Below are 12271 nucleotides of genomic sequence, written 5' to 3' on the forward strand. Positions count from 1 at the left end.
TAATCCCCAAGCTGCACTGTTCCACACTGCCTAAGCTCGGCACCCACTTAGTCAATGACAACTATGTTTTATTGTTGTTTTTTTTTTTGATGGTACTGGGGTTCCTGGAAGCCCTTCTACCTCCGGGCTACACTCCCAGACCTATTGTTTATACTTTTTTATTTGGAAACAGAGTCTCCTAAGCCAGTGCACGCAGCTGACTTCGAACCTGCATGATTCTCCTGTGTCCGCCTCCCAAGCGCGGGGATTACAAGCGTACACCACCAAGCCCGGCCGGCAACTCTGTTTTGATGTCGCAGAACTAAACTGCCTAAGTCATTCTTGACTCTTCTCATACACACCCTGTTCTTCAATATATCTTACTGGCTTTACCTTCAAAAGTACTCAGAATCGGACCTCTCCTAACCACCTCCACGGCTGCCAGCCCAGTCCCACCGCCACCACCTGCAGTCGACGCCAGCGGCCTGACTAGTCCTCCACACAGTCCAGGCTGAATGAGCCCGTGCCCTCAGCCGCCGTGCCACTTCTCTGCTCAGAGTTTCCGAAGAGGTTCAGTGGTTTTTCTCACTCCAGGCGCAGGCCTGTGATGAGGTCTCGCCGCCTGCCGCCCTCGGCAGCCCGGTGCCCCTGGCCCGCTCTCCTAGTCACCGGAGCCTCCCTGACTCCGCTGTGTGGAAGGCTCTTCCCTGGGCAGCCACACCTGGGTCATCACTTCAGTGCCACCTTCCCTTTCTCCTAGCTACCTCACCCCTTCCCAGAGCCCTTCTCCCGCTCCCTCTTCTGGGTTTTATTTGACCCCACAGCAATGAACCCCTATAGTTACACTAAAGCAATTGACCTACTTATGGTTTTTGCTTTTAGCATGCCCCAACTAGAATGGCAGGAAGTTTTGATGTACTCCAGTGTCCAAAAGGAACACGTAGCATCCAGCCAGCACTCAAAAAAGTCACTGCTTCACCTCTGCGGGCTTCCTTCCAAAACCCATAACCACAGTCTAACCCTGGGAAAACATTAGACAAACCAAAACTAAAACTTTCCTGCAAAACACCTGTCTAGTACTCGTCAAAACTATCAAAAAGCCAGGTGTAGCGGTGCACCCTATAATCCCAGTACTTGGGAGACTGAGAGAGGAGAATCAGAGATTCGAGGCAAGCCTCAGCAACTAGTGAGGCCCTCCGCAACTTAGTAAGACCCTGTTTCAAAATAAAGAATAAAATAGAGCCGGGCATGGTGGTGCATGCTTGTAATCCCAATACTTGGGAGGCCAAGACAGGAGGATCTGGGGTTGCAGCCATCCTCAGCTACTTAGGCCCTCTGCAACTCAGTGAGACCCTGTTTCAAAATAAAGAACAAAAAATTTGGCTGAGGGTGTAGCTCAGAGGTAGAATGCCCCTGGGTTCCATCCCCAGTACCACCACCCAACAAAACTATTATGCCTATGAAAAACAAGGAGACACTGTTCAGAGCAGAGGGTACTAAAGAGACCTGACAACTACTGCAGTGCATTTATTTAGTGTTCTCACTAAATACGCGGCATCAGTGAGAACTCCAATGAAATCCACAGAAAGCCTGAATGCACTCAACAGTCAGATGCCGACGCTGGCTCCCTGGTTTGGACCGATGTGCCATGGCCACGTGGTGGAAACTGGGAAAGGGAGAAGAGGGACCCTACGCACTCTCTTTTCAGTTTATGTCTAAATCTAAAATGAGCTGGGCATGGTGGGTGCACGCTTGTAATTCCAATACTTGGGAGGCTGAGACAAAGGATCGTGGTTCATGGCCAGCCTCAAACTTAGGACCTCTGTTTCAAACTAAAAAACTTAGTGAGACTCTGTTTCAAACTAAAAAATGAAATAGGGCTGGAAGCTCCTGAGTTCTACCCTTGGTAACACAAAATAAATAAATAAGCCAAAATAAAAAAGTTGTTTTAAAAACTAACCTAGAATATTTGCACAATAAATATGAATTCACATGAAAATGCAGCTGTTCTAGTGAATTTTACCTCATAAAAGTAAAATTACATAATGATATATTTCTAGTATAGGCCAAAATGTACTTTTTACAAAACTTAATCTAGCCAGGTGTGGTGTCACACGCTTGTAATTCCAGCATCTGGGAGGCTGAGACCGGAGGGTCGCGGTTCGCGGACAGCCTCAGCTACTTAGTGAGGCCCTCTGCAACTCAGTGAGACCCAGTTTTAAAATAAAGAATAAAAAATTGGGCAGGGGGTGTAGCTCGGAGGTAGAATGCCTCTGTGTTCCAGCCCCAGACCCGCAAATAAAATAAAATATAAAAAACGTAATCTTATGTGTATATATAAATACATAGATTTTTTTTCTTATGGTGCTGGGGATGGAGCTTGGGACCTTCTGTATGCCAGGCAAGTGCTCTACTACTGAGCTATATCCCTAAACTGACCCAAAATGTACTTTAGCTTATTTTTTTTTAAAGGGATTCTTTTTTTTGTCTTTTTTTTTTGGACTGGGGATCGAACCCAGGGCGGTGCACTTGCCAGGCAAGCACTTTGCCACTGAGCTACATCCCAGCCCGCAAAATGTACTTTAGAATTTGTAATATTTTGGCATTCTGAAAAAGCTAAAACTGACTGTTACCACATGAAATGTGTTCATCAATAAAAACGTAAAGTCAACAGGATTAATAATAACGTTAACTACATGGTGGGCACTATTTTAATCACCTTACATGTTATCTTTTCTCTTCAATACAATCCTCAGATGTTGGTGCCATGAACTTAGACTGTAGACAGTCTAAGTAAATTACCCATAATGGTAGGATGTGGTGGCGCACGCTTATAATCCCCACACTTGGGAGGCTGAGATAGGAGGATTGCACAGGTTCAAAGCCAGCCTCCGCTACTTAGTGAGGCTCTCAGCAACTTAGTGAGACTCTGTTTCCAAATAAAATATAAAATAGGTCTGGGAGTATAGCCCGGAGGTAGAAAGTCCCTGGATTCCACCCCCAGTACCACCAAAAATAAAAATAAAAAAAATTTAAAAATTACCCATAAGGAACAGCTAGTGTAAGACAGGGCCAAGTCTGACTGGATGTGCAGCTGGAGGCCTGCAGTACGCTGCGCTGCTCTGTCGCTGCTCTGTGCTTAGGGAAGCAGCCGCTCAGTCAAGACCCCTGGTCTGTTACTGTTCTAGTACACCCTCCTCCAGCTGGGTCTCCAGCTATCAGAAAAGGTAATTAATGCTCATTACTAATAGAATTGCATTCTTTCAGAGGCTAGTTTTACAATGCACTAGTCACCCCTGTCTCACTCCCTTTACCACTAATGAGAGTACTGGATCCAGATAAGGAGTTTCTGATGGATTGAATAAGGTTTAATCCCAGAAGGCTACATTGGTGCTACTACTAGTAATACTGAGAGCTACTGGTAATTATCAGGTAATTCCACCTGCCAGGCACTGCATTAAGCAGGAATACCTCATGTAAGCATCACAGTAACCCTAGGCTGGGAATGTAGCTCAGAGGTACAGAGCTTGCCTCATATGGATGGGGGAGGCAAAAAAAAAAAAAAAAAAAAGAAAAGAAAAGAAGTTATCTCTACTTTCACATTTAATAAATTAAGGCTCAAAGGGATTAAATGCAAAGATAGGTCATACCAAGTCCTACCACCAGAAGTTAAACCCTGATTCTGTTCATTCCAGAGCCCTGGCTCTGCCATACCTTGTAGAGAACGCTGCGGTCCCCCATCACCCGGCCCTGGGAATGGACATGCTCGCTGCTGCGTTTGCCCTTGACCTTGACGATCCGCTGTACTTCAGGAGGAATGGTCAGCTCCCAACTCAGCTCAGTGGTGAGGTCCTAGGGCAGGGCAAGAGCACTTGTGGTTAGGAGGCTCCACAGAGACGTGAGAACTGCAGCGACACATCTGCAGTGAGGCGCCGGAGGCCTTCGTGCTGGAAGAAAACAGGTCAGAAGGCCTCCGGAGGCAGCAACCAAGCTCTGGCTTGTGAAGAAGTTTGAAACTCTCCTCTTAAGAAAAACACTAAAGCCAAAAAAAGAAAAAGTATAAATTCAACAGCACCCTATTGTTTATCTGAGGAGGAAGAATCCCAGAAAGATTTATCCCTTATTTAATAAAACCCAAGATCCCTATACATTCGGGCCAGCAGTGCATTACTAAGCTGCAGGGACCTCAAAACGCCCCTATATGGTCCTACTGTCATGGGAAACCAATGCATGTTTAACATTCAGTACATTATTAGAGCCGGTGCGGGGCGCACGCTTGTCATCCCAGATTTGGGAGGCTGAGACAGGAGGATCGCAACTCATGGACAGCCTCAGCTACTCAGTGAGGCCTTCTGCAAATTAGTGAGACCCTGTTTCATAATAAAGAATAAAAAAATAGGGTTGGGGTGTAGCTCAGAGGTAGAATGCCCCTGGGTTCATCTCCAGTACCACTATATATATATATATATACTCACGCCACAGAATTATGTGGAGCCCTTGGGGACAGGGGGACAGGGAATGAAGGTCTTGATTAGGAAGTCTCTTGGGGCCTTTGGAGGTGCTAGTGCTACTCGCCTCCTGATCTGACTCCCAGGTCCACAAGTAGATTCCTTTCATGAAGGTACACCGATCCTTACAATTTTGCATTATTCTTAGTATTTCACTTTAATTAAAAAAAAAAAAACTGAGAAGCCAGGTGTGGTGGCGCACGCTTATAATCCCAGCATTCTGGAGGCAGAGATCGGAGGATTGCGGTTCGTGGACAACCTCAGCTACTTAACAAGGCACTTCACAACTCAGTGAGACCCTGTTTCAAAAATAAAAAAGACTAAGCCGGGCGTGGTGTTGCATGCTTGTAATCCTCGCACTTGGGAGGCTGAGACAGGAGGATCGCTCAGGTTCAAAGCCAGCCTCAGCTGGCTTGAGACCCTGTTTCCAAATAAAATTTAAAATAGGTCTGGGAGTGTAGTCCAGAGGTAGAAGGCCCCTGGGTTCCATCCCCAGTACCACCAAAAAAAAAAAAGAAAGACTAAAAAATAGGGCTGGGGGCATAGCTCAGAAGTACAATGCCCATGGGTTCCATCTCTAGTACCACACACAAAAAAAAAAAAGAGTTCTGAGCCAGGCATGGTGGTGAGTGCCTATAATCCCAGTGCTTATGAGGATGAATGCCCCTGGATTCAATCCCCAGTAAGAAAAAAAGGAGCAATGTGGAAAGAAAGGTCCACGAGGACACTGCTGGTCCATGGTGCGCCGCTGTATCCCACCACCCACAGCCACATCTGCCGACAGCAGCTGCCCAGCCAACATGAACAAATGACTGGCCCTGCGTGAGACAGCAGGAGTGCACTGATGGAAGTTGACAAATGATGACTGGCGTGGCTCACTTCTTAGCCACGTGACCAGGGAAGACCCGCGCCCCCCACACAGGGTCTTTCCAGAGCAGCCCCTCCCTACCTTTCGAAGCCGATATCCACTTAGCCGTCCCTGCTCCGCATCCACCAAATAGAAGAAGATGGAAGGGGCAAGCTCGTGCAGCTGTCGCAAGACATTGCGAGTGGCTGGGAAAGCCGTGACCTTGAGAAACCCAGAGAGCCCACGCAGAAGGTTAAAGAAAAGCTCAGGAATCTCCAACCCCATTTCCTTGCACTTGTTACTTCTTCCCCATCAAATAGAGCCTTAAGAATAAATCAGCAAATCTCTAAAGAACCATAGTCTACTGAACTGTGTTTCTGGGTTAAATTTAGTTTTGTTAAGAACCTGTAGCCAGGCATGGTGGCGCACGCTTACAGTCCCAGTACCTGGGAAGCTGAGACAGGAGGATTGCGGGTTCACGGCCGGCCTCTTCTACTTAGTGAGGCTCTCTGCAATTTAGTGAGACCCCATTTCAAAATAAAAATAAAATAGGGCTGGTGGTGTAACTCAGAGGTAGAAGGCCCCTCGGTTTGATCTCCAGTACCAAAAAAAAAAAAAAAAAAAAAAAAAAACCTATATGGTCACAAGTGCAAAAGCAGCAGTCCCATCCCATCTCTAGGGGAGCCTGGGTGCAAGCATGTCCTGACCGCAGAGCACACACCACTCTGGTCCACCACCAGTGGTGCTTGACTACCCCGTCCACACCTCCCTCCACGTGGATGCTTTCATCTTCAGAAGATGCAGTACCTTGTACTCATTATCTATCAACAGCAACACCTTGGCGTAGTCTTGATCCATGACTGGAAGAAGCAAGGACTGCAAGATGGGGCGCTTCAGCACTGGGGGAGCCACCTGGCTCCACTTCCCAAAAATGGGATTGAAGACGTACAGAGAACTCATTCCTGTTTCCTAAATTGGAGAGGGAAACTGTCAGACCCCACCCACACAGAGAGTGCAAATCCTCAGCGTAAATCCAAAATGCTGCCACTTGGACTCAACTGTGAGGAACTGGCGAGGGCCATACCACCTTGAACCTGCCCAGTCTGTCCACTGTGAGGAACTCTCCATTCTCAAAATTGCTTGGCTAAAGTGAATGATCTGTTCTTAACATCAAAAAGGAAAAGCCCAACGGCCTCTGGCTCCAAACCTAACAAAGACCTGAACATGCTAAGGAGAAAAAGGCCACGTACAGCTCAGCAACCCAACAAGCATTCCAGAAGAGTATCTGCCAAGTCCCCTAAGACCGCTACTAGAATGGACCCATGAAAACCCATTCCAGATCTGGGAGGCAGGGGTACAAATAGTGGTGTGTCCTCTCTCTCACAGAGACCAGCCAGCCACCATGACAACCTGCAGAAAAGGAAGGCTGGCTGATTAGACCCATTTCCATTCAGTTACACATCAGTGCTGGGCGGTTCCTCTACCCAGGCAAGGAACCAGAAGAAATGCGAACCCTAACCCCAGAATGTTCCTCCAGGACTCTCACAGAATTCCAGGTGCCCAGGAGAAATTTAAATTGCAAAGCACCAAAAGAGCCACGCCCACTTTGGCAGAAGTGAGGTGGCTGGCCTCACCTTATCCTTCACCAGGAGTGTGCACTGGGGTGGATGGGGGAAATGGGCGGTAGTTCTCTGGACCATCAATTTAAAGGAGGAGTCTGGCTTGACCTTGGGTAGATACTGTTTCCACAGGATGGTGCCAGAGCTGCTCTCAATGCCAAAAAGCTGTAAGATAAACAAGTACGTGGCTCACTACTTGAGAGAAGCAACAAGCTGATTCTGTCCTTGCAAACCGGAACCAGTGCCATCCCCTATCGAGGCTTTGTGATTCCACCCGAACTTCAAAAGCTCTGGACCTAAGGCTTACACCCCTCACCTTGCCTGAGGCTGTTACCATCACCATCATCTTCTGCAGGTTGAACTCATCTCTGGCCAAGGTGTCGATGTTGATCTCATTCTTAATCTGACTTCGGGGCTTCCGAGCGTCATAGAACATTTTCCAGAGGTGGGAAGTCCACGCTTGCAGCAGGATGAGCTGAGACGAGAGGCGTTTGAGGAACATCCCCAGCAAGCCGTCTGGTGTCAGGTAAAGTGTAATTCTCATCAGACTAGGTGTCCAGCAAGGAGGTACATGCTTTTCCCAAGGAGGGACCACTCCCTCTGCTCCAGAGAATTCCAGTCATTCACACTCCAGGCCCAAAGAGCGCTCTCTGTGTGACACAGTCATTCCAAACCCTACTTACCTGGCTCTGATTTATGATTCACCTGCCTGGGATCTTATAATAAGAGACTAAAAATTAGAGATCAGCCATGCAGGATGCAACCATGCTTTAAATGTCTCCACCATAGACCCACATCCAGGATGGCAGGGGAAGGCTTCTGGGTGCCATGACAAAGCCACAGAAGTGCAGGTGTGAGGTGCGGGATGCAGGCATGTGTATATGGACAGGTGCTCCCTCTGCCCACTGTTTCATTCCTTTTTTTTGGGGGGGGAGCTGGTACTGGGTATGAAACCCAGGGGCATTCCACCTTCGAGCTATACCCCATAGCCCGATTTTTTATTCTTTATTTTGAAAAGGGTCTCACTGAGTTGCAAAGGACCTCACTAAGTAGCTGAGGCTGGCTGCTAACCCAGATCCTCCTGTCTCAGCCTCCCGAATGCTGAGATTACAAGTTTCATTCCCACTGTGTCAACTGTTTAATACCACCCAACAGACCTACCTGAAACCCTTCCCCAGGGCCCTCATTCCCTCTACACCAACTTCATCAATGAGGTCACCACTCTTCAGTCTCCTCCACTGGAAGGTAGAGATTTGGTGCCAGATGCAAACTAAAAAGCAGGGGGACTCTGGAGTCTGGCAGGCCTGGACTCAAATCCCAGCTCCACCTCTACTGTGTGGCCTTGGGAAATGTGCTGAACCTTTCTGCTTTGGGCGCCTCAGCTGTTACAAAGAGTAGATCACACGATGTACAGACAAGGTTTAGTATGGTGCCTGGAACACAGTAAGTGCTCACTAAAAAGCAGTACGCTTGCTTATCTATTTTCCATTAGCCTCAGCCTAAGGAAAAGAAGTGAGAGGCAAAGAGGGCACGCAACACAGTATGTACCTCACTGACGCAAGTCAGGAAAAACAAGTAATTAACCAAAAGCTAGCCATGTGGGCAGGCAGAGGGCAATAAGGGAGTGAGAAGCAGGCTTTACCTTGAATCGCTGGGTCCAGGCAGCAGAAATAAACAGTAAAGTCAAATTAATCCTCAGCTTAAGTAAATGTGCAACACCTAGCAGGGTGCCTAGCCAGAGCAGGCCCTCAACACCTAGCTGCTGGGTGGTGCAATGAACGGACGGACAGGAGACTGAATCAGACTACAGTGAATCTGGGTCATCTGGGGAACCGAAGTCATCTCTCTCTAGGCACCTGTGGCTGTTGCTTTGGAGACAGGGGGTGGATGAAGCCTAACACATACCTGGCAACCTTTAGGTATCAATGACAGCTATTACTATACTATGGTGGTTTTTTCTTTCTTTACTTTGGCTTGAGGATACTTCCTAGAGGTATCCACAGTTCACCTTCAATGGAAAGAATGGTTCCATAGACCATGTGGCCACAAGTGCGATGGCAACGGGGCTCACTCAGAACAACCTGGCAACTGGTGCACTCGAGAAGCCTGGGGCAGCGTCTCCTGTGGTGCAACTAGCAGACCCAGACCCAGACCCAGACCCAGAGCAGTCCCTCCAGCGACTCTGCCACCACGCCCCTGGGGTCCATACCTGCCTTCTTGCCAAATTCCCCTTCCAGCTCAGCCTGCGCCCCGGTCAGAGGGAGGTCCACCATCTCCAGGCACACCACCTCTGCCAGGGACTCCTCGCGGGTCCACAGCACAACCTTCCCTGCTAGGAGAAACCAGTTTGCAAAAACTCAACCTGCTTCCTTGACCATTTTTTTTTTGTGTGTGTGTGTGGGGGGGGGGGGGATGCTGGGGATCCAACCCAGGGTGTTCTACCTCTGAGCTACACTCCCACCCAGTCCTATTTAATTAATCTACTTATTTATTTTGCAGTACTGGGGATTTATTTATTTATTTATTTATTTTGCAGTACTGGGGATGAAACCCAGGGGCATTCTACGTCCAAGCTATACCACCAGCCCTATTTTCTATTCTTTATTTTGAAACAGGGTCTCCCTAAGTTGCAAAGAGCCTCACTAAGTAGCTGAGGCTGTCCGCGAACCGCAATCCTCCTGTCTCAGCCTCCCAAATGCTGGGATTACAAGCGTGCGCCACCATACCTGGCTTATTTGTGTGTGTGTGTGTGTGTGTGTGTGTGTGTGTGTGTGTTGTTTTGGTGCTGGAGATTAAATCCAGGGGCATTCTACCTCTGAGCTACACCCCAGCCTGATATTTTATTCTTTATTTTGAAACAAAGTCTCCCTAAGTTGCAGAGGGCCAAGTATCTGAGGCTGGCCACCAACCCAGATCCTCCTGTCACACCATGCCCAGCTGCCTCCCTGGCCTTCTAGGGAGACTCACCTAGGTGGCTCAGAAATGGGTTCTTGTGCAAAAATAGAAACACCAAAGCAAGAGACTGGAATAAACAGGTCTTGTGAGGAAGGTTCTATAAATGACCCTATAAGGAACTACTCAAAAGCCTGTGACATATGGCTCTGGAGAAAACGTTCAAGGAGCACTCCACTTGAACCTTTCCCAAAGGCCTGTCCAAAGCCCTGAAGCCAGTCTGACTGCAACTCACGAATGGGCTGAAACAAAAATGGGTTGAGTGAGGTGCACTCACCCAGCTGCTGCAGGAAAAGTAGCAGATGATCCTGCGTCTGCACCAGGGCCCGGTAGCCCACTGAGTCATCCTTCTTCAAAAACACCTGGATGTAGAGCTATAGACTGAAGAGTTAGTGAGAATCCTCATGACTCAGAGCAGCACATCCCAAGATGCAAAGCATTAAGAAGCAGCAGAGATCCAGGGCAGGGCATTACGTGATGTCTACGTAATGCAGCTACTACCTGGACACCAACAAGATGCCGTGACAAGGAAGGCAGAGGCGCTGGCTCACCTGCTCAGGCCGGGTGTCATTCTGTTCCAAGCTAAATGAAATCGTGGTGTCCAGCAGCCGCCGACCTGTCTCCACTAAGTAGAGGTTAATGCTGTAGGTCTGGTTGAAACACGCCAGCGAGTCCTAGGGGTACAAAACACATCAGCCAGCTAGAGAGGTACCCCAAAGTAAGTCCCCAAAAGATGCCCAAGGACCAGGAACAAACCCCCTAGAAAAGGGGCAGGCATGAAGGGGAAATACGTACAAAGAAAAATTTAAAAAGCAAGGGAAGCTAAATCCTGAGGCAGAAATGAGGTTTCTGAGTAAAGAGATGAAATCACAACTACTACACCTGTTCTACAAGAAGGCTGGTGGGTAGGGTAGAGCAGAGGCTTCCCAAAGGGCGGGAAACAGGGAGACGCTGACATGAAGCCACAGCCAAGCTGTGCCTGCAGCTAGGGCCCCTACTTCTGCCTCAGCACACCTGCTGGGTCCCAAGAGAGGGGGAAACTGAGGCCCAGAGAAGAGAGCAGTTAAGAGCAGAGTCTAGAGAGTCTACTTCCTCACCCAAGTGTGAAAAAGGGATCCAGAGAAACACTACTTAACTCACACTTCCTAGAAACCCAAGGGACCTCCTAGCTCCAGCTGCTCCCCAGCTATCTCAGGTGGCCTCTGGTGTGTCCAGGTCTGGCACCCCCAATGCCACACCCTACCTGTGCACTAGACTTCTCCGAAAAGCTCCCCATTGACCCATCTTCAGAAATGCTAGGTTTCTGCTAGAGGAAAGAGAAGAACAGGAGAAAACTCAGGCAAAGGGACTCTTCTCAGTTATTAAAATGAAGCTTTCTAAGCTGGCACACACTTTTAATCTCAGTAATTGGGAGGCCGAGACAGGAGAATCACAGGTCTGTGGCCAGCCTCATCTACTTAGTGAGGCCCTCTGCAACTTAGTGAGAGTTATTTCAAAATAAAGAATGAGACAAGGCTGGAGGCATAGCTCAGAAATAGAAAACCCCTGGGTTCAATAATCCCCAGTACTGCAAAAAAAAAAAAAAAAAAAAATCTATTTCTATGTATTCTCAGCTCTGGGAGGAAGCAAATCCCATTTCTAATTCCTACCCACAAAGCCTATGTGACCCCTCAGAATACCAGGTAAAAAGTGAGCTTGTGCTTCCTGGGAAGAGAGGGGACGTGCTGAAAGTTCTAGAGATGAGCAAAGAAGTAGTTTTTCAGCAGCCTCTTGTCCCCACATTCAACTTGGCAGATGTGCTCAGACTTCTGAACTAGGGCCTCTGAGAGAGACAAGAAGCCAACCCCATGCGCCAGCCATCAGAGTCTCAGTGCTCACCGCTTCGCTCCGACAGGTCATAACTGCAGCCACTGTCTTCTCCCCAGTGGTAGCAAAGCTCACGAGGGCAGCCTGTGGGGAAACAAGATGTCAGCTCCCAAAGGGGCCCGAGCTAGGCAGCAGGCTTCAGGAGGATCAGGAAGGCCCTAGGCTTGGAGTGTAAAATGGTCTCAACTTTGGAAATGAAGACCAGGGCATCTGAGAGCATCGAACAGAACTCTCCTCGACCCCCAACACAAGCACAGGTCACCCTAAATCCCAAGCTGCTCTGAGTATCTACAGGGAGGCTCTAAGTGACATCCCCACTGCCCCGTGGACTCCAAGGAAGGAGAAAGGTTTACTCTACAGATCATCTTAACATTCAAGAGACACCTGCTGTATGGCCACCCCTCTCAAACCATCCATGGAATTGACAATACCATCCGAGTCCTAAGAGTCAATGTCCCGGCTTCGAGGCCTGCCTCCTAGCATCAACTAGGGTGTGGGCT

General features: G+C 48.4%; 1 protein-coding gene across 4 annotated transcripts in view; it reads right to left on the minus strand.

Moving 5' to 3' along the window:
- EMC1 (ER membrane protein complex subunit 1) overlaps positions 1-12271 on the minus strand; it is a gene marked incomplete at both ends in the record, with an annotated part of 28995 nt that overhangs the window by 7213 nt on the left and 9511 nt on the right. For 2 of the 4 annotated variants that reach the window (XM_080693376.1, XM_080693373.1), the window contains 10 exons: positions 3694-3831; positions 5437-5556; positions 6142-6303; positions 6969-7118; positions 7270-7469; positions 9163-9285; positions 10183-10279; positions 10457-10579; positions 11149-11211; positions 11784-11855. In XM_080693376.1, coding sequence (XP_080549502.1) covers positions 3694-3831; positions 5437-5556; positions 6142-6303; positions 6969-7118; positions 7270-7469; positions 9163-9285; positions 10183-10279; positions 10457-10579; positions 11149-11211; positions 11784-11855 — 1248 coding nt within the window. The remainder of the gene's footprint in view (positions 1-3693; positions 3832-5436; positions 5557-6141; positions 6304-6968; positions 7119-7269; positions 7470-9162; positions 9286-10182; positions 10280-10456; positions 10580-11148; positions 11212-11783; positions 11856-12271) is intronic. The other 2 variants (XM_080693374.1, XM_080693375.1) reach the window with 2 other exon arrangements.

The sequence above is a fragment of the Muscardinus avellanarius genome (genome assembly GCF_963383645.1).
Source record: "Muscardinus avellanarius genome assembly, chromosome: 3".
NCBI lineage: Eukaryota > Metazoa > Chordata > Mammalia > Rodentia > Gliridae > Muscardinus > Muscardinus avellanarius.